Source organism: Tursiops truncatus, chromosome 4, assembly GCF_011762595.2.
Source record: "Tursiops truncatus isolate mTurTru1 chromosome 4, mTurTru1.mat.Y, whole genome shotgun sequence".
In the NCBI taxonomy this organism is placed as follows: Eukaryota; Metazoa; Chordata; class Mammalia; order Artiodactyla; family Delphinidae; genus Tursiops; species Tursiops truncatus.
Genome location: NC_047037.1, coordinates 84,521,444 through 84,544,333, shown reverse-complemented (window position 1 = coordinate 84,544,333; position 22,890 = coordinate 84,521,444). Strand labels below are relative to the sequence as shown.

Genomic DNA, 22,890 nt, shown 5'->3' with positions numbered 1-22,890 from the left:
AAAATATATCAGAAAAAAGTTGGGCATCTTGAAAACAAAAAAACTTTGTGAAAGTGATGGAGACAGAAAAATTGACAGTCTTTTTAATAGAGGGACTTCTACACCTTTAGTAATAAGGTGAATTCAACATCTTTCATATTTGATAACAGAGGCACCAGAAAGGCAAAATTATAATACTGGTAGGAAGATTAGACTGCAAGGTATTTGCGTCTAAATAGTTTCATTTTTAAAGAATATGAGCATTTTAACATCACAATATTAAAATAAAGTTATTATTATTAGTCAGTTACATACCCTGGGAGATGGCACCTTGGCTTTCATGACCTTCTTTAACTCAAATTCAGAAAAAATGTTGAAAACAAAGATATTACTGTCTGCTCCAGCAGTCACCAAGAAACGGTCATCAAAGCTAGTGGAGATGGCATTAATGCATCCATAATTATTGTCATGCATGCTGAAATGCCAGTAGTCCTCCATATTGGTCAATGAAGGATCATTCTTATTTAGGATATAGACTCGAACTGCTCCATTTTGCATTCCACAAAACATCATTTCTTGGTTAATGCTATGAAACAAAAGGAAAGTAAATCGTTCTTCACATTAATCTGAAAATGTTTAATTTTAAGTTAATTGAAAAATGACTAAAGTTTTAAAAACAAAGATGTTATGGAGTAAGTTGTGTCCCCACAAAATTCATATGCTGAAGCCCTAACAAACTATGGCAGCTCTAGCAAGCTAATACAAAAGAATAGAAGGAGAAAAAGACAATTTGAAATTTGGAGCTATTATATTTGGTCTTCAAAAGAATGACCAGGATATATGCTTAATTCTTAATTATTAAAGGACTAATGTTTCAATTAGTGATCTTTCCAGAATCATTGTAACCCAGAACTTTCATTATCTGACTGTGCAGTAGCATCCTCCTAAGTAACAGAAAGAAAATCCATACAATTGAACTGTGTGACAAATTCTGACAGAATATTTGATAGAAGGAATTTAAGTAGTTTCAGGAATAGCTTAGATTCTACTTTAGTCATTTGATTTATTTAACTAAACATTGTTTGAATACTCCTCCATTTGGACAGATCTTTAAAATTGACAATATTAATGATGGACAAAAACAGACAGTAATGGGATATAGTTTTTTTTAAAGCTTTCTGAAATTCTGGTCACCTGAAAGTGATAGCTGTGATGGGATTATCCTCTGTATCCTCAAGAAGACGGAAATCAAAAGGTTCATCTTTCTTTTCTGTGATATCACTGCTTTTGTCATATGGGGGAAACTCACAGTGATATAGAAAACCAGAATCATAGCCACCCTGGAAAAGAGATAGATAACATACAAGGTAGTACCTGAATATAAGAAACCTATGACCACATGAGGAGTTTTTGATTATTCCAAATTTTAACACATAAAATAGGTGTCTTAAAACATATACTTTTGTGTGATTTCTATGGTTACAGATGGAGATGCTTTATAAAACCTATTATTAATTTATATGCAACTATATAATTATAAAAATAAAACACCTTACAATGATTTGTTCCTACTTAAAAGACAATACAAGAGGGACTTCCCTGGTGGTCCAGTGGTTAAGAATCCGCCTCCCAATGCAGGGGACGTGGGTTCGATCCCTTGTTGGGGAACTAGGATCCACATGCCACGGGGCAACTAAGCACGTGCACCTCAACTAGAGAGCCCATGCACCCACAACTACAGAGCCCATGCACTCTGGAGCCCACGCACTGCAACTACTGAGCTCATGTGCCACAAGGAAGAGCCCATGCACTGCAATGAAAGATCCCACGTGCTGCAACAAAGATCCGACACAGACAAAATAAATAAGTAAAAATAAATATTAAAAAAAAAAAGACAATACATGAGAGATATCATTTCTTCTTTTTTTTTTTTTTTGCGGTACACGGGCCTCTCACTGTTGTGGCCTCTCCCATTGCGGAGCACAGGCTCCGGACGTGCAGGCTCAGCGGCCATGGCTCACAGGCCCAGCCGCTCCACGGCATGTGGGATCTTCCCGGACCAGGGCACGAACCCGTGTCCCCTGCATCGGCAGGTGGACTCTCAAACACTGCGCCACCAGGGAAGCCCAAGAGATATCATTTCTATCTACATACTGAATTCCATTTTATTTTAAGGATTATTCGGCATAAGCAGTATTTAACAATAGAGTTTTGTAGATCATGGTTTTCAGAGATTTCCAGTCCAGGAGATTTTTTTTCTCCCTAAGGCAACTGCCAGTTCTGAAAGTGGCAGCTGAGAGGTTAAGAAATTGAGTGGAGCAATCTGTAGTGTCATGGGCTTAGGGAAAGGCAAAGAATTCCCAGGGTCCTCCAAGAAGAAGGAGCCATTGTAAACACACCTTCCACTGGGCTTTCCATTGCAACCCTGGAGCACTATATCCCACACATATGGATAAACCAGAAATAGACTGGACCTTGTAGGAAGTAAAACCTAATTTCAAGTCATCTCAATCACTGACTGGATGAAACTGATCTAGGATTTTTAGGTGCTTTCCAGAACTAAAAATAAATTTCAGGAGACAACAGCAATATACAGAAACTCAAGCTGATGCTACAGTTTTTGACAGACAAGATCCAGCGTTCAATTATTAAAAAAAAAAAAAAAAAAACTAGGTATACTAACAAAGAAAAGTCTTGATTGAAAATCAAAAGAAAAAACAGACCAAAGAAACAAAAGTACAAGAAATAGTGATAGAGGTGTTTTCAAAATGGACTTCAAAATAACTCTGATTAATATATTTAAGGCCTTTGAAGGCAATACAGAAAGAAGTCAACTAGGGTCTATAAAAAAGTAGATAATGGAAAAAATAAAAATTCTAGAACTGAAAAATAAAATGACAAAAATTAGAATTCAATAGATTGGTTTAAAAGCAACTAGACACAGCTAAAACTGAGTTATGAAGCTGGAACAGAATCAGAAAAAATAGAGTAAGGCAGGAGAGAGAAAATACAGATGTAAAATTTTTTAAAAAGGAGTGTAAGATCTACATGGGACATAATGATAATGATTAACATACACAAAATTAGAATCCCACAAGAAGAGACTAAAAAGATGGACCAGAAGCAGTACTGTGGTTGATAAATGTCTGAGAATTTTCTAAAAACTGAATACAAATGTATTGAAATACAAGAAATGCAATGACCCACAAGGAAGATATATGAAGAATTTACACCTTTTATCATTACACCATAAAACTCCTAGAAGAGAGCATAAGCAAAACATTCTCTGACGTAAATCATACCAATGTTTTCTTAGGTCAGTCTCCCAAGGTGACAGAAATAAAAACAAAAATAAACAAATGGGACCTAATCAAACTTACAAGCTTTTGCACAGCAAAGGAAACCGTAAAAAAAAAAGACAACCTATGGAATGGGAGAAAATATTTGCAAATGATGTGACAGACAAGGGCTTAATCTCCAAAATATACAAACAGCTCATACAACTCAACAACAAAAAAACAAACAACCCAATCAAAAAATGGGCAGAAGACCTAAATAGACATTTCTCCAAAGAAGACATACAGATGGCTAGCAGGCACATAAAAAGATGCTCAACATCACTAATTACTAGAGAAATGCAAATCAAAACTACAATGAGGTATCACCTCACACCTGTCAGAATGGCCATCATTAAAAGTCTACGAATAACAAATGCTAGAGAGGGTGTGGAGAAAAGGGAACCCTCCTACACTGTTGGTGGAAATGTAAGTTGGGGCAGCCACTATGGAAAACAGTATGGAGGTTGCTCAGAAAACTAAAAATATAATTACCATACGATCCAGCAATCCCACTCCTGGGCATACACACAGACAATACTATAATTCAAAAGGTACATGCACCCCTATGTTCATAGCAGCACTATTCACAATAGCCCAAACATGGAAACAACCTAAATGTCCACTGACAGATGAATGGATAAAGAAGATGTGGTACATATATACAGTGGAATACTACTCGGCCATAAAAAAGAATGAAATAATGCCATTTACAGCAACATGGATGAAACTAGAGATTATCATACTAACTGAAGTCAAAAAAAAGAAAGACAAATACCATAGGATATCACTTATATGTGGAATCTAAAATATGGCACAAATGAACCTAGCTACAAAACAGAAACAGACTCAGACATAGAGTTCAGACTTGTAGTTGCCAAGGGGGAGGAGGGTGGGAGAGGGAAGAACTGGGAGTGTGGGATTAGCAGATGTAAACTATTATATACAGGATGGATAAACAACAAGGTCCTACTGTATAGCACAGGGAACTATATTCAATATCCTGTGATAAACCATAATGGAAAAGAATATGAAAAAAAAAAGTCTGCATGTATATAACTGAGTCACGTTGCTGTACAACAGAGACTGGCACAACACTGTAAATCAACTGTACTTCAATAAAAAAATAAAGAAGTTACACCTTTTAACACAAAATCTTCAAAGCAACAAGAGAAAAAAAGATGCATAGGTAACAAAAAATAACAATAAAAAGATGTACATAGGGCTTCCCTGGTAGCGCAGTGGTTAAGAATCCACCTGCCAATGCAGGGGACACAGGTTTGATCCCTGGTCCGGGAAGATCTCACATGCCGTGGAGCAACAGAGCAACTAAGCTCGTGCACCACAACTACTGAGCCTGTGCTCTAGAGCCCGCAAGCCACAACTACTGAGCCTGCATGCCACAACTACTGAAGCCCGCACACCTAGAGGATATGCTCTGCAACAGAGAAGCTACCACAATGAGAAGCCTGCGCACTGCAACAAAGAGTAGCCCCCGCACAGCTACAAAAACCCAATGTAGCCAAAAATAAATTAAAAAAAAAAGATATAGATGGCAGAATGGAAGACAAAAGATGATAAGATATCAAAGTTTTAAAAAGAAAATATACAGAAGAACTAAAAGTTTTAAAGGCAAAATAGGCACAAGGCAAAAAAAAACACCCCAAACTTATATATACATATATATGTGTGTGTGTGTGTATGTGTGTGTATATATATATATATATATATATATATAAAATGTGACAATGAGGTGAGGGGGAGGATACACAACAGTAAAGTGCCCTAAGATCTTTTTTCTCTAGAGCTAGTAAAAGAATAAATTTGTATCAAATTATATTAAATTAAGGATATATACTATGACCTTTAGCATCACCACTAAAAACAAAATAGTAAAAAAAAAAAAAAAAGTATAACTAATAACCTAATAGAGGAGGAAAATTGGGGGGGGAAACTACCTAATCATCTGATAGAAGGTGAAAAACCAAACGTAGAATTGGTGTGATAAACAGAAATAATAAGATGGTAGATTTAATCTAAAATATATTAGCCATTACATTAAATATAAAAGGACACAGTGTTCTATTAAAATAAAGATTTTACTACAGGATTAAAAAGAAAAGCCTAGCCATGTGCTGCTTACAAAAGACATACTTTGAAATAAGAATATCAAAGGTAAAGGCAAGAAAATAATCATTAACAACTCTCAGAGTTTTGGCTTAGTAACTGGATGGATGGTTGTCCCATTTACTGAAATGGAGATGGAGCAGGTTTGCACAGGGCAAGTGTGATTTAAAAGTTATATTTTGGGGATTTCCCTGGTGGTACAGTGGGTAAGACTCTGTGCTCCCAATTCAGGGGGCCCAGGTTCGATCCCTGGTTGGGGAACTAGATCCTGCATGCATGCCACAACTAAGAAGTCCACATACTGCAACTAAGAAGTCCGCACACCACAACTAAGAAGTCCACATGCCGCAACTAAAGATCCCATGTGATGCAACTAAAGATCCCACATGCCGCAACTAAAGATTCCATGTGCTGTGACTAAAACCCAGAGCAGCCAAAATAAAAATAAATATTAAAAAAAAAAGTTATATTTTGGACATGTCCATTTTGAGGTGCCAAGTAGTGATGTCAAGTTGGACATACAAGTCCGAATATGAGAGGACAGGTCAAGACTAGAGATAAAAATGAAATTTATTGGCATATATTTGATATTTAAAATCTTGGGACCAGATAAAATCATCTAGCAAGAAAGAGGGCACCCATGACCACATCCTAGAGTACTTCAAAGTTCAAAGCTAGTTCAACATATAAGAAGCCAGCAAAAGAGTCTAAAAAGGAGTGGCCAGCAGATGGTGGTGTCACGGAAGCCAAAAAAGAAAATGCTTTAAGAAGAATGGAGGGTTAACTTTATCAAATGTTTCTGAGAGGTCAAATGGACAGAGAAGTGACCACTGAGCTTGGCAGTAGGAAAATCTTTGATGACTTGAAGTGGTGGAGCTAGAAACCTGACTGGAATGTGTTAAAAACCAAATAGGATGTGAAGAAATGAAGCCAGTGACTACAGACAATTCTTTCAAGTTTTCCTATAAAGGAGAAGTGGATGAGAAGAAAAGAGATGTGAAAGAAAAAAATCAAGTACTAGGAGCATGTTTATGTGCTGACGATAAGAAATGAGTAAACAGAGAGAGGTTGAAGATACAGGAGACCAGCCAGTTTATTTCAGAAGTAAAATCTTTGAGAAAGTGAGAGGGGATGGGATCAAGAGGCCATTTGGAATAGTGTCCTTGGAAAGCTGCAGGGGACCATTCACCAATTGTTAACAGTAGCAGACAAACTTGAATGGATCTCCATAGGACATTAGATCTCATTAAGACAAGATAAGGAATTCCATCTGATTGTTTTTATTTCATTTTCTCAGTGAAATGTGAGATGGGAATTCCTTGGCAGTCCAGTGGTCAGGACTCTGTGCTTTCACTGCCGGGGCCTGGGTTCAATCCCTGGTCAGGGAACTAAGATCCTGTAAGCCGCTCAGTGGGGAAAAGAAAAAAAAGAAAAAAAGGAAAAGGAAAAGAAATGTGAGATAAAGCTATCATTAGAAGTTGAGGGAAGGTACAAAATGATTGATGGGAGAAGAATTAAAGCGATAGTTTGGAAAGTGGGAAAGTGAACATGGCTGGGCAGTAGAACCAGCCTGCACTGTGAGTCCTGATTTGAGAACTGTGGTCGTGCCTTCAAAATGAGACTGGTTTTCTGCAGCATCTGCTTGGATACAGGCACAGAGTTGGCAAATAGTTGAGTCAAGCAGGGTTAGTGTCACTTCTTCTGAACTATGCCTTGACCTTGTATGCTGGTGTAGTTTAACGGTTAAGAGTGTGGACTCTAGACCCAGACTGCCTGAGTCCAGATCCTGGTTCCACCCCTCATTAATTATACAACCTCAGATAAGTTACCTAACCTCTCCACTCCTTGGTTTCTTCTTATGTAAAATGCAAATTATGAAGAGTGCTTATTTTATAGGGTGGTCACTTAGCATGGTGACTGGTATATAATAAGCAGGTTTCCAGATTTAGCAAATAAAAATACAGAATGAATGTTAACTAAACTTATTGTGGTAATCATTTCATGATACATGCAAGTCAAATCATTATGCTATATACCTTAAATTATACAAAGCTGCCTGTCAATTATATCTCAGTAAAACCAGGAAAAAAGTTTTTAAATGCAGGATGCACAGTTAATTTGAATTTCAGATAAACAACAAATATGTTTTTAGTATAAGTATGTCCCATGTAATACTTATCTGGCACCCCTAAAGGTAAGCATTAAATATGTTTGTCAGGGCTTCCCTGGTGGCGCAGTGGTTGAGAGTCCGCCTGCCGATGCAGGGGACACGGGTTCATGCCCCGGTCCAGGAAGATCCCACATGCCACGGAGTGGCTGGGGCCGTAAGCCATGGCCACAAGCCATGGCCGCTGAGCCTGCACGTCCGGAGCCTGTGCTCCGCAACGGGAGAGGCCACAACAGTGAGAGGCCCACGTACCGCAAAAAAAGAAAAAAAAAAAGTTTGTCAAATAATTAATAATTCTTGCATATGTTTCAAGGACACTAGAACTCTATCATATTACTGTACAGTTGTTTCTATGCTTCTCTCCCTCATGATATGAGGGAACTTTCAGAAGGCAGGATCATGTCTTAATTATTCCTTTACCCCATGAACCCCACACAACAGTAGCCATCGATAATTGTTTCATGAAGCACAGAAGATAAAAGGTCAAGGCACTAATACATGGAATCCTAAGGTGCCTCCATCACTACTTCCTATCCTTCTTGCTGCTTGTCTCCTTAGAAGTTGCCATCAAAGATATATTTCTAAGAAATGTTGAAGAGGAATGGAGTTAACTCTCATCACTCCTTATAGCAACAGTACTCAGCTAGGCAGTCTCCTGGCCTGGCCAAAGATCTGATACCAATTATGAATTAGAGATAATAATTGACATAAAAGTATATGTGAAAAAAAAAAGTATATGTGAAAGAGTACTTTTTTGGTGAATGGAATTGAAATTTGTGACAAATTCATAATGAAGGAAATCTTGTTTGCAATAGATAAATAAAATATTTTATAAGGGTAGAAAATATATAAGGGATGTAACTGTCACACTATTGTAACATTTGCAGGTACTTGTCTCGCATTTTTCTCTTCTTCCTTATTAGCCAAGTCCCAATTTCACTCAGGGTGGCAATGTGACCATCTAAAAACAGTCAGCTTCCCAGACTTCCATGCAGCCACACAGCATAGTTGTAGATAATGAAAGGTAAGCAAAAGTCTAGTGGACTGTGCTGCCATCATATTCAAAATTTTAAAATGATGAACACAGCTGGAAAACCCCTTAGCCCTTTGCCCTTCTACCTTTAATTCTCCTCCCCTTTGACCTTCTGAAATGTGTGATTGTCATAGATAACAGATACAATAAGTAGACTTATAAAACATATTAAGATGATATAAAAACAAACACATTCATTCATCAAAATTCACACCTTCGGTAGTAGTTAATAGCTGAAGTCTTAGCATAGAGTAAGGAAGTAAGAAAGTGATGGAAAATAATACCTATAATTAGATTAGGGTTGAGATAAAAATTTATTACATTATTACTTACCAAAGAAACCCAGAACTTCCCTGGCCCAGAGTAAAATCCACAGAGGATGTGACAGGGGGTTAAAGGAATAAAGATTTCGGGTAATGGTTTCTCCTCCTCCTCCTCCTCTTCCTCCTGGAGTTCCTTTTCTCCATCTTCTCCCATCTCTGCTTCTAGGCTTTTCCTCCTTTCTTCCTTTTCCTTCTCCTTCAACTCCTTTTGTTTCTTTCTCTTTGCAATTTCTATTAATCTCTTGTGCAAAAGAGATATTGAGATTAAAAAAACTGTAATTCATTCATTCATTCACACTATTATTAAAGAAAGCAGGAGGAAGACAGAGTCCTAGAAAAATTTACAGCTCTACTGTAACAAATAATGTCATTTAAAGATTATTATCAAGTTGGGAATATATTTTTATTGTTAAAATTTTCAAATCTTTGGAATGACTTTCTTCATAACTCCTATTGATCCTGGTTTTACAGAAATTATTTTGCCTTTTTTTTTCCTAATAGAGAAGTTAAATATAGCTTCTCTCAGAGCCTATCACTGTCAATCCATGAATTTGGTGGATTGACATAGTCCACGGGGGAAGCTGGCTCTATCTTTAGCGGTACAGTGATTTAGGCCCTCAGCCTCTATCAACTGGCTATTGCAAAAGCCCCCTAGCACTGGCATCCCTACCTCCCATCTTCTACCTCTTTATTCCATTTACCTCTTAGAATTAAGTTCCAAATTTATATGATCTCATCACATCAATCGTCTCCTCAAAAATTCAAAATGGATTCCAATGGCCCCAAAATTAAATTAAAACATCTTGGCTAACATTTAAGGGGTTCCATGTGGTGGTCACAGACTCCTGTCACACCCCTCCACAAATTGCATCCCTCTGCTTCATGGTCCATTCTTCATTTCTCGAAAACTCCAAAACTCTTGCAACTCTGCCTTCCCTCAGGATGTTCTCCCAGCTTTTATTGCCTTCCTCCTCATTTTCAACCTGTCAAAATCCTTCCCATTCTTTAAATACTAAATATCACCTCCATGAAGTCATCCTTGACCTCCTCTCACCCCTCTATCAGAATCATATATTCTTTCCTCTGCGTGCCCCTAAAATTCTTTTCTTTGCACTGTGATTTTAATATCTACTCATTACCACCTTCTAATACAATAAGCTGCTTTCTACCAAATAAGCTCCTTAAAGTAAAAGTCTATGTCTTATTCTTCTTCTTCGTATTTTCCCAGCACTTAACACAGGATATTTTATATTCTAAGAAAGAAAAAAAATTAGAAGACAATGCTTCCAGGGTATTTCATACCAGAATCTTAGATTTGATACTTGAGAAATGGAAACATTTTATACACATGTCTTTGATTTCATAGGAAACTACATCATGGTCCTCCTCCTCCTCCTTTATAGTTGGAAATGGAGCTTCAAGAACATAGTCATTCTCACAAATAATCAGTAAAGTACTTTCAGGCTAAAAACAAAATTAAAACATATCATTTACATTTAGGCAAATTTTTAGAAGCACAGTTCATAAAGATTTTAAACCAGGGAAACTATAATTGCTATGTATATTAGCCATTTTTAAAAGACACTTATTACCAGTAATAACCACAGTGAGGAACTTAGTCAATCTTATTAATCACTATACACAATTATTAGTACAATTATATCATTAATTAATGAGTTAAGTGTTAAAATTAGATTTAGATTCATTTCCCTTATAGATGCCATATTTTCTGAGCCAAAATTTGGTTGTGAAATGTTATCCCAAACAGCAGAATATTAAAATTAGGACTGCCAAGGAAAATCTGCAGTATGTGAATGGCATATACAACCTCAGCCTCCTTTGACTGATCATCCTCTCTCTGCCTGAGTTCATTTAATGTGGATGTCCCCAAGATTTTTGTTCACTTCCCTATTCTTTCTCTCCATAAACATGCCCTGGGAAATCTTATAGCCAATCAAGGCTTCATTACCACTCACAAGCAATTAGACTGCAGATTAATCTCTCTAGTCCAGTCCAAAATCATGTATTTAACCATGTGTGGGAAATCCCCATCTTGATAGTCTACAGAAACGTTATTCAAAATGTTTATTTGAAATGTTTATTCATTCAGTTATTCTATTCTATACTTATTATATACCTATTATGTGTTCAGAATTTTGTAGAGGGCTAGAGGCAAAATTATAACAAGAAAAATAGGGATTGTCTCTGCCATCATGAAGCTTACCTCCAATGGGAGAGCCTGTCATTTAACAAATCATATAAATAAATGTAAATTATAACTGCAATAAGTGTTGCAGAGATACCACAAGAGTAAGGAGGTTGTACAAGGCTTCCTGAGAAGGTGGTACCTAAGTCTCAAGGTGAAGGATGAGTAGAAGATATTTTTATAATGACTTAGGGGAGGGTTTGAGGGAGCATGCTATGTAAAGGACATACCATGTGCAAATATCATGTGGCACATTTGGGCTTTTAAGAAAGTTGTGGCCTTGGTGGTATCACCTAGGTGAAGAGAACAGAGTGAGAAGAGAGACTGGGACACAGCCTCGGGGAAACAACAATCAATGGCTGAGTAAGGGAGACTGAGAAGGAGTGACAAGATGTAAGAGAAGGAACAAGGAGAGCATAATGTCCCCCAAATCAAACAAAGATGGTATTTCAAAGAGGAAGTGAGGCTCAACAAGGTCAGTTGAGGCTAAGAGGGCAAGAAGATAAGAACTAAAACTGTTAAATGGATACCACCGGTATCTTTAGAGGAGCTGATCTGGTGGAATTATGAGACACAAGAAACTCGTAAGAATGTGTAAAGGACGGAGTAGGTGTAAGGAAATGCAGTTCGTGGGAATAAACAATCCCCTTAAGAAAATTGGGAGGAGAAACATGGAGCAGTGACTGGAGGAGAACATGAAGTCAAGGAATTTATTTTTTATACATGAGAGTTTTGAATATATTTAAATACTGATGGAAATAATCCATTTAACAAGTAAGGTTAAATTTATATGACAGAAAAGAGAAAATAAATGTGTGAAATGTTGAAAAAAGTGGGAGTAGAATCCAAAGGTCACAAGGGAGAACTGGCCTCAAGTAGGAAGGCACACAGCACCTCTATTGTAAAAAAAAAAAAAAAAAAAAGGGAAGAGGAGCAGGTACATGAAGAGGTAACAGGATTTTACGTTTGGTAGTGGGAAGTTAAAGGAGTTCCTGGCAGAGGGCTCCTACTCTATGAAATAAGTGATGCTGAGAATGAGAGTGAGCGAACTAGTGGGAGGCTTGAAGCTTTGAGGACAGGAGAAGTTTTTAAGTGTTCATTGTGGGTGAAAGAGAATTGATAAGAACAATGTCATAGGATTGCTAAGCCATACCATGAATTGTGTTGAGGCCATTTGAGTCACTAAATTATGGAGAAGCTAATCTTCTCTGATGTATGACTACCTCCAGCTGCCCTTGGTAATCACTGTAGGCAAATACAAATCAGTTGGGGGCATCCAGGGATGGATTTTTGCCAGAAGTGTATGAAAAAAAGAGAAGGGAGCTCAAGGCATTGGAAGAGTGCTATTGAACCCTACTGAAAAGAATCATTACATTTAAGCCGGATATAGGGGAACTTAAGACAAGAGTGGACTAATGAGTGAGGAAAAGCAAATGGTGAATGAACAAGGGGTGCCTGTGACTTCAGAGAACAAGTAGAGCAGAAGTAGCTAAGTTAACAGGCTGGATAGAAGAGAGGTTGAGGTTAGAATGTGAGATATCGGAATAGTAGACTTTTAAAGTTGAGTTCTTACAAGACGTTGTAGTCTGAATCATGTCCCTCTTATGCAGAAGTCCTAACCCCCAGTATCTCAGAATGTGACTGTATTTGGAGATGGGGCCTTTAAGCAGGTAATTATGTTACAATACAGTTGTTAGGGTGGGTCCTAATCCAATAGGACTAGTGTCCTTATAAGAAGGGGAGATTAGGACACAGAGGGAAAATCATGTGAGGACACAGTGAGAAGGTGGCCATCTGCAAGGCAAGGAGAGAGGTCTCAGAAGAAATCAAACCTGTCAGCACCTTGATCTTAAACTTCTAGCCTAAAGAACTGTGAGAAAATAAATCCCTGTTCTTTAAGCCACCCAGACTGTGGTATTTTGTTATGGAGGTCCTAGTAAACTAATAAACTGTGGTAATAGTGCCCAGTGGGTGGCTGTGAACATGTGTGGATAAACTGTAAAGGTCATGGGAAATGAAGAGGTCAAGAAGCTCAGAGGCTGATGTGATTTGATTGACTAGGCACATGGTGTTAATATCATTCAGTATAATTATTTACACTTCGGATAAAGAGAAAGATAACCATATTCTCAAAATTTTAATAAAGGGGCAGGCTTGACCAGGTGGTCAGATGATAACGGCAATATAAAAAGATAGAAGGTGATATAGCCAAGTTACAAGAGCCTCAGAGGAGCTGTGTTTATATTTTATGAGTCAAGTCATAAAAGTAATAAATATTGTCACAAATGAAATAAAAGTTAACTATTACACTTCTCTCCCTGACCCCAAACATATATAATGAATGCTAAAAAGTTGATGTGTATCCTTTCACACTTTTCTCCTCAGAATAGAATTTTTTCGAGTACAGAAAAGGGTATTCATTTATACATTCAGTGAAGAGATGGTCAATCCATATCCATGAAGATAAAATAACCAGACACATTAGAAATAAGACATCAAAAGTGAGAGTCAACAAAACAAATACCAAAAAAATCCATAAAGACTTCAGATGTTGAAATTATCAGACTCAGTCCAAAAAACAATTATGCTTACTATACGTAAAGGAATATAGAAGTATCCACAGGAAGCAAAAAAATATAAAACTAACAAAACAAATATGACAAACAACCAAATAAAACTTCAAGAACTAAAAAATACAGAAGTTGAAAATAAGATCACAAAGGATGGCTTTAACATCAGATAACTGAAGAGATTACTAGTCAGTAGAAAATATGAGAAGAAATCTGTAAAATACAGCCTGGAGAGATTTTTTTAAGCTAGAAAATACAGAAGATCTGTCATTTATACGACAGAAAAAACCAGTGTGAAATTTTGGAAAAAGTAGGAGTAGAGACAGAGAAAGTTAAACAAAATGAGAGGACAGAGGAATTTGTTACAAACAAAAGAACAAGGGAAAAAACCCTTAAAAAAAAAAAACGATTAATGAAACAGAAACAATTTACCAGATAAAGAGCTCAAAGCATTAGTAATACATATGCTAACTGAATTTGAAAAAAGAATAGATGAACACGTGAGAATTTTAACAAAAACTAGAAAAATATTAAAAATAATCAGAGCTGAAGAATACAGTAACAAATGAAAAACACACTAGAAGGAATTAGAGCAAACTAAGTGATACAGAAGAAAGCATAAGTGATCTTGAAGGTAGAATAATGGAAATCACCCAATCAGAATAGCAAAAAGAAAAAATAAAATTTAAATGAGGATAGTTTAAGGGACCTCTGGGACACCATCAAGCATACTAACATTCCCATTATAGAGATCCGAGAAGGAGAAGAGAGAGAAAGGGGTTGATAATCTGATGAAATTATGGCTGAAAACTTCCCAAACCTGCAAAAGGAAATAGATATCCAGGTACAGGAAGCACAAATATTCCCAAACAGGATAAACCACAAGTGAAGAAACTAAAAGAACACAGAAGAACTACAAAAACAGCCAGAAAACAAGTAACAAAATAGCAATAAGTACATGCCTATAAATAACTACTTTAAATGTCAATGGACCAAATACTTCAACAAAGAATTATGGGTGGCTCATTGGCTCTTTTAAAAAAAGACCATCCATATGTTGCTTACAAAAGACTCACTTCAAAGCTAAAGACACACAGAGACTGAAAATGAGGGGATGGAAAAATATATTTCATGCAAATGGAAATGACAAGAAAGCTGGGGTAGCAATACTCATACAGGACAAAGCAGACCTTAAAACAAATTTTACACAAAAGACAAAGAAGGGCATTATGCAGTGATTAAGGGATCAATACAGGAAGAGAATATAACATTCATTAACATATATGCACCTGGGACTTCCCTGGTGGTCCAGCAGCTTAGGCTCTGCACTCCCAATGTAGGGGACCCAGGTTCAATCCCTGGTCAGAGAACCAGATCCCACATGCCACAGTGAAGTTCCTGCAGGCCACAACTAAAGATCCTGCATGCTGTAACTAAGACCCGGCGCAGCCAAATAAATAAATAAATGTTTTTTAAATGTTTCTAAAAAACATATGCACCTAATATAGGAGCACCTAAACATATAAGGCAAATATTAACAGACATGAAGGAAAAAATTGACAATAATACAATAATAGTAGGGGAACTTTAACACCCCACTAATGTCAATGGACAGATCATCCAGACAGAAAATCAATAAGGAAGTGGTGGTTTTTAATGACACATTAGACCAGTTGGACTTAATAGATAAATATAGAACATTCCATCCCAAAACCACAGAATACATATTATTCTCAAGTGCACATGGCACTTTCTCTAGGACAGAACACATGCTAGGCCACAAAACAAGTCTCAACAAATTTAATAGAATAGAAATGATACCAAGCATTTTTTCCAACAACATGGTATGAAATTAGAAATCAATTACGCGAAGAAAATTGGCAAAAACACAAATATGTGGGGTCTAAACAACATGCTACTGAAAAACCAAAGGACCAATGAATAAATCAAAGAGGAAATCAGCAAATATCATGAGACAAATGGAAATAAAAACAAAACTTTCCAAAAGCTATGGACACAGCAAAAGCAGTTCTAAGATGAAGTTTATAGTGATGCATGCCTATTTCAAGAAACAAGAAAAATATCAAGTAACCTAACCAACCACCTAAAGGAATTACAAAAAGAAAACAAAGCCAAAAGAAATCAGCAGAAGAATGGAAATAAAAATCAGAGAGGAAATAGAGACCCAAAAAAACAGAAAACAGCAATGAAATCAAGAGCTGTTTTTTTTTTTTTTTAACAAAACATGAACAAAATTGATTATCTTTTAGCCAGGATCATTTAGAAGAAAAGAGAGAGGACCCAAGTAAACAAAATAAGAAATGAGAGAGGAGAAATTACAACTGACATCACAGAGAAACAAAAAAATCACAACAGAATACTGTGAAAGGTTATATGCCAACAAATTGGATAACCTAGAAGAAATGGATAAATTTCTAGAAACATACAATCTACATAGACTGAATCAGAAAGAAATAGACAATTTGAACAGACCAATCACTAGTAGTGAAATTGAATTAGTAATCAAAAAACTCCCAGCAAACAAGTCTATGACTTCACAGGGGAGTTCTACCAAATATATAAAAAGATCTAATACCTATCCTTCTCAAACTGTTACAAAAAATTGAACACTTCCAAATTCATTCTATGAGGCCACCATTACCCTGATACCAAAACCAAAAACACCACAAAAAAAAGAAAATTACAGGTCAATAGCAAAAATCCTCAACAAAATATTAGAAAACAAAATTCAGCAATATGTAGAAAAGATCATATATAAAAAGGATCATACAGCATGATCAAGTGGGATTTATTCCAGAGATGCAAGGATGGTTCAATATCCACAAAACTCAATATGATACAGCACATTAACAAAATGAATGGTAAAAATCACATTATCTCCACCAGGAAGCATAGACAACCCACTGAACTAACCTTAGCCACTGGGGACAGACACCAAAAACAACGGGAACTATGAATTTGCAGCCTGCAAAAAGGGGACCCCAAACACAGTAAGATAAGCAAAATGAGAAGACAGAAAAACACACAGCAGATGAAGGAGCAAGATAAAAACCCACCAGACCTAACAAATGAAGAGGAAATAGGCAGTCTACCTGAAAAAGAATTCAGAATAATGATAGTAAAGATGATCCAAAATCTTGGAAACAGAATAGACAAAATGCAAGAAACATTTAACAAGGACCTAGAAGAGCTAAAGATGAAACAAGCAATGATGAACAACACAATAAATGAAATTTAAAACACCCTAGATGGGATCAAGAGCAGAATAACTGAGGCAGAAGAACGGATAAGTGACCTGGAAGATAAAATAGTGGAAATAACTACTGCAGAGCAGAATAAAGAAAAAAGAATGAAAAGAACTGAGGACAGTCTCAGAGACCTCTGGGACAACATTAAATGCACCAACATTTGAATTATAGGGGATCCAGAAGAAAAAGAGAAAAAGAAAGGGACTGAGAAAACATTTGAACACATTATAGCTGAAAACTTCCCTAATATGGGAAAGGAAATAGTTAATCAAGTCCAGGAAGCACAGAGAGTCCCATACAGGATAAATCCAAGGAGAAATACGCCAAGACACATATTAATCAAACTGTCAAAAATTAAATACAAAGAAAGCATATTAAAAGCAGCAAGGGAAAAACAACAAATAACACACAAGGGAATCCCCATAAGGTTAACAGCTGATCTTTCAGCAGAAACTCTGCAAGCCAGAAGGGACTGGCAGGACATATTGAAAGTGTTGAAGGAGAAAAACCTGCAAGCAAGACTACTCTACCCAGCAAGGATCTCATTCAGATTTGATGGAGAAATTAAAACCTTTACAGACAAGCAAAAGCTGAGAGAGTTCAGCACCACCAAACCAGCTTCACAACAAATGCTAAAGGAATTTCTCTAGGCAAGAAACACAAGAGAAGGAAAAGACCTACAATAATGAACCCAAAACAATTAACAAAATGAGAATAGAAACATACATATCGATAATTACCTTAAATGTAAATGGACTAAATGCTCCCACCAGAAGACAGAGATTGGCTGAATGGATACAAAAACAAGACCCATATATATGCTGTCTACAAGAGACCCACTTCAGACCTAGAGACACATACAGACTGAAAGTAAGGGGATGGAAAAAGATATTCCATGCAAATGGAAACCAAAAGAAAGCTGGAGTAGCAATTCTCATATCAGACAAAATAGACTTTAAAATAAAGACTATTAGACGAGAACAAAGAAGGACACTACATAACGATCAAGGGATCGATCCAAGAAGAAAATATAACAATTGTAAATATTTATGCACCCAACATAGGAGCACCTCAATATACAAGGCAAATACTAACAGCCATAAAAGGGGAAATCGACAGTAACACATTCATAGTAGGGGACTTTAACACCCTACTTTCACCAACAGACAGATCATCCAAAATGAAAATAAATAAGGAAACACAAGCTTTAAATGATACATTAAACAAGATGGACTTAATTGGTATTTATAGGACATTCCATCCAAAAACAACAGAATACACATTTTTCTCAAGTGCTCATGGAACATTCTCCAGGTTAGATCATGTCTTGGGTCACAAATCAAGCCTTGGTAAATTTAAGAAAACTGAAATTGTACCAAGTATCTTTTCTGACCACAACGCTATGAGACTAGATATCAATTACTGGAAAAGATCTGTAAAAAATACAAACACATGGAGGCTAAACAATACACTACTTAATAACGAAGTGATCACTGAAGAAATCAAAGAGGAAATCAAAAAATACCTAGAAACAAATGACAATGGAGACACGACGACCCAAAACCTATGGGATGCAGCAAAAGCAGTTCTAAGAGGAAAGTTTATAGCAATACAATCCCATCTTAAGAAACAACCTAACCTTGCACCTAAAGCAATTAGAAAAAGAAGAGCAAAAAAACCCCAAAGTTAGCAGAAGGAAAGAACTCATAAAGATCAGATCAGAAATAAATGAAAAAGAAATGAAGGAAATGATAGCAAAGATCAACAAAACTAAAAGCTGGTTCTTTGAGAAGATAAACAAAATTGATAAACCATTAGCCAGACTCAACAAGAAAAAAAGGGAGAAGACTCAAATCAATAGAATTAGAAATGAAAAAGGAGAAGTAACAACTGACACTGCAGAACTACAAAAGATCATGAGAGATTACTACAAGCAACTCTATGCCAATAAAATGGACAACCTGGAAGAAATGGACAAATTCTTAGAAATACACAACCTGCCAAGACTGAATCAGGAAGAAATAGAAAATATGAACAGACCAATCACAAGCACTGAAATTGAAACTGTGATTCAAAATCTTCTAACAAACAAAAGTCCAGGACCAGATGGCTTCACAGGCGAATTCTATCAAACATTTAGAGAAGAGCTAACACCTATCCTTCTCAAACTCTTCCAAAATATAGCAGAGGGAGGAACACTCCCAAACTCATTCTACGAGGCCACCATCACCTTGATACCAAAACCAGACAAGGATGTCACAAAGAAAGAAAACTACAGACCAATATCACTGATGAACATAGATGCAAAAATCCTCAACAAAATACTAGCAAACAGAATCCAACAGCACATTAAAAGGATCATACACCATGATCAAGTGGGGTTTCTTACAGGAATGCAAGGATTCTTCAATATACGCAAATCTATCAATGTGATAAACCATATTAACAAATTGAAGGAGAAAAACTATATGATCATCTCAATAGATGCAGAGAAAGCTTTTGACAAAATTCAACAACCATTTATGATAAAAATCCTGCAGAAAGTAGGCATAGAGGGAACTTTCCTCAACATAATAAAGGCCATATATGACAAACCTACAGCCAACATCATCCTCAATGGTGAAAAACTGAAAGCATTTCCTCTAACATCAGCAACAAGACAAGGTTGCCCACTCTCACCACTCTTATTCAACAGAGTTTTGGAAGTTTTAGCCACAGCAATCAGAGAAGAAAAGGAAATAAAAGGAATCCAAATCGGAAAAGAAGAAGTAAAGCTGTCACTGTTTGCAGATGACATGATACTATACACAGAGAATCCTAAAGATGCTACCAGAAAACTACTAGAGCTAATCAATGAATTTGGTAAAGTAGCAGGATACAAAATTAATGCACAGAGGTCTCTGGCATTCCTATACACTAATGATGAAAAATCTGACAGTGAAATCAAGAAAACACTCGCATTTACCATTGCAACAAAAAGAATAAAATATCTAGGAATAAACCTACCTAAGGATACAAAAGACCTGTATGCAGAAAATTATAAGACACTGATGAAAGAAATTAAAGATGATACAAATAGATGGAGAGATATACCATGTTCTTGGATAGGAAGAATCAACATTGTGAAAAAGACTCTACTACCCAAAGCAATCTACAGATTCAATGCAATCCCTATCAAACTACCACTGGCATTTTTCACAGAACCAGAACAAAAAATTTCACAATTTGTATGGAAACATAAAAGACCCCAAATAGCCAAAGCAATCTTGAGAAAGAAAAACGGAGCTGGAGGAATCAGGCTCCCTGACTTCAGACTATACTACAAAGCTACAGTAATCAAGACAGTATGGTACTGGCACAAAACAGAAAGATAGATCAATGGAACAGGATAGAAAGCCCAGAGATAAACCCACGCACATATGGTCACCTTATCTTTGATAAAGGAGGCAGGAATGTACAGTGGAGAAAGGACAGCCTCTTCAATAAGTGGTACTGGGAAAACTGGACAGGTACATGTAAAAGTATGAGATTAGATCACTCCCTAACACCATACACAAAAATAAGCTCAAAATGGATTAAAGACCTAAATATAAGGCCAGAAACTATCAAACTCTTAGAGGAAAACATAGGCAGAACACTCTATGACATAAATCACAGCAAGATCCTTTTTGACCCACCTCCTAGAGAAATGGAAATAAAAGCATAAATAAGCAAATGGGACCTAATGAAACTTCAAAGCTTTTGCACAGCAAAGGAAACCATAAACAAGACCAAAAGACAACCCTCAGAATGGGAGAAAATATTTGCAAATGAAGCAACTGACAAAGGATTAATCTCCAAAATTTATAAGCAGCTCATGCAGCTCAATAACAAAAAAACAAACTACCCAATCCAAAAATGGGCAGAAGACCTAAATAGACATTTCTCCAAAGAAGATATACAGACTGCCAACAAACACATGAAAGAATGCTCAACATCATTAATCATTAGAGAAATGCAAATCAAAACTACAATGAGATATCGTCTCACAGCAGTCAGAATGTCCATCATCAAAACATCTAGAAACAATAAATGCTGGAGAGGGTGTGGAGAAAAGGGAACACTCGGGCTTCCCTGGTGGCGCAGTGGTTGAGAGTCCTCCTGCTGATGCAGGGGACACAGGTTCGTGCCCCAGTCCTGGAAGATCCCACATGCCGTGGAGTGGCTGGGCCCGTGAGCCATGGCCGCTGAGCCCGCGCGTCTGGAGCCTGTGCTCCACAACGAGAGATGCCACAACAACAAGAGGCACGCGTACTGCAAAAAAAAAAAAAAAAAAAAAAAGGGAGCACTCTTGCACTGCTGGTGGGAATGTGAATTAGTACTGCCACTATGGAGAACAGTTTGGAGGTTCCTTAAAAAACTACAAATAGAACTACCATATGACCCAGCAATCCCACTACTGGGCATATACCCTGAGAAAACCATAATTCAAAAAGAGTCATGTATGAAAATGTTCATTGCATCTCTATTTACAATAGCCTGGAGATGGAATCAACCTAAGTGTCCATCATCAGATGAATGGATAATGAAGATGTGGCACATATATACAATGGAATATTACTCAGCCATAAAAAGAAACAAAATTGAGCTATTTGTAATGAAGTGGATGGACCTAGAGTCTGTTATACAGAGTGAAGTAAGTCAGAAAGAGAAAGACAAATACCGTATGCTAACACATGTATATGGAATTTAAGAAAAAAAATGTCATGAAGAACCTAGGGGTAAGACAGGAATAAAGACACAGACCTACTAGAGAACGGACTTGAGGATATGGGGAGGGGGAAGGGTAAGCTGTGACATAGCGAGAGAGTGGCATGGACATATATACACTATCAAACGTAAAATAGATAGCCAGTGGGAAGCAGCCGCATAGCACAGGGAGATCAGCTCGGTGCTTTTTGACCACCTAGAGGGGTGGGATAGGGAGGCTCAGAGGGAGGGAGACGCAAGAGGGAAGAGAGATGGGCACATATGTATATGTATGACTGATTTACTTTGTTATAAAGCAGAAACACACTATCGTAAAGCAATTATACTCCAATAAAGATGTTAAAAAATCACATTATCATCTCAATAGATGCAGAAAAAGCATTTCATGAATTTCAACATCCATTCATGATTAAAAAAAAAAAACAACTTATCAATGTTGGCCTTGAGGGAACATACCTCAACATAAAAAGGGCCATTTATGACAAATGCAGAGCTATCATCATACTCAATAGTGAAAAACTGAAAGCTTTTCCTATAAAATCAGGAAAAAGACAAGGATGCCCACTCTCACCAATTCTATTAATATTTTTAACATAGTATTGGAAGGCCTGTCAACAGCAATCAAATAAGAAAAATAAGACAAATTGGAAGGGTAGAAGTAAAACTCACTTTTTACAGATGACATGATACTATACATAGAAAAATCCTAAAGTCTGTATTAGAATAAAGTTGCAAAATACAAGATTAATATACAGTCATACACTATACACATGGTACCAACTACCATCATGCATGATAAACCCACTGGAGAGTTGCTGTTTTACATCCCTTAACCAGGACACCCATGATAAAGGTCAGGACCCAAGGGTCAACATAGTTGGAGATACTTCTGGTAGTCATCTTAGCACTGGATGCCCTGGCCAACAACTAGTTCATCAATATTTTTATAAAATCTTGAGCCATTAGCAATTGTCTGTCTTCCTGATACAGCCAATGGTAGCAACAACATTCCTTATCCAAGGAATATCTTCACTCATAGATACCCAAAAATATAAATCAAGGTCACGTGTCTCTACATGGCTTCATCAGCTTATTCCCTTCAAGCATCCAGACATTGGAAATAATGTTAGAG

At 36.8% G+C, this 22,890-nt stretch overlaps 1 protein-coding gene across 1 annotated transcript in view; it reads right to left on the bottom strand.

Annotated features, from left to right (window-relative positions):
* The window catches only part of CFAP44 (cilia and flagella associated protein 44), a 138,030-nt gene that overhangs the window by 60,470 nt on the left and 54,670 nt on the right, over positions 1-22,890 (bottom strand). Inside the window, exons 15-18 of the mRNA XM_019922445.3 lie at positions 10,267-10,428; positions 8,975-9,205; positions 1,174-1,319; positions 295-565 (exon numbers count right to left, since the gene is read on the bottom strand). Of these exons, the coding sequence (XP_019778004.1) occupies positions 295-565; positions 1,174-1,319; positions 8,975-9,205; positions 10,267-10,428 (810 nt within the window). The remainder of the gene's footprint in view (positions 1-294; positions 566-1,173; positions 1,320-8,974; positions 9,206-10,266; positions 10,429-22,890) is intronic.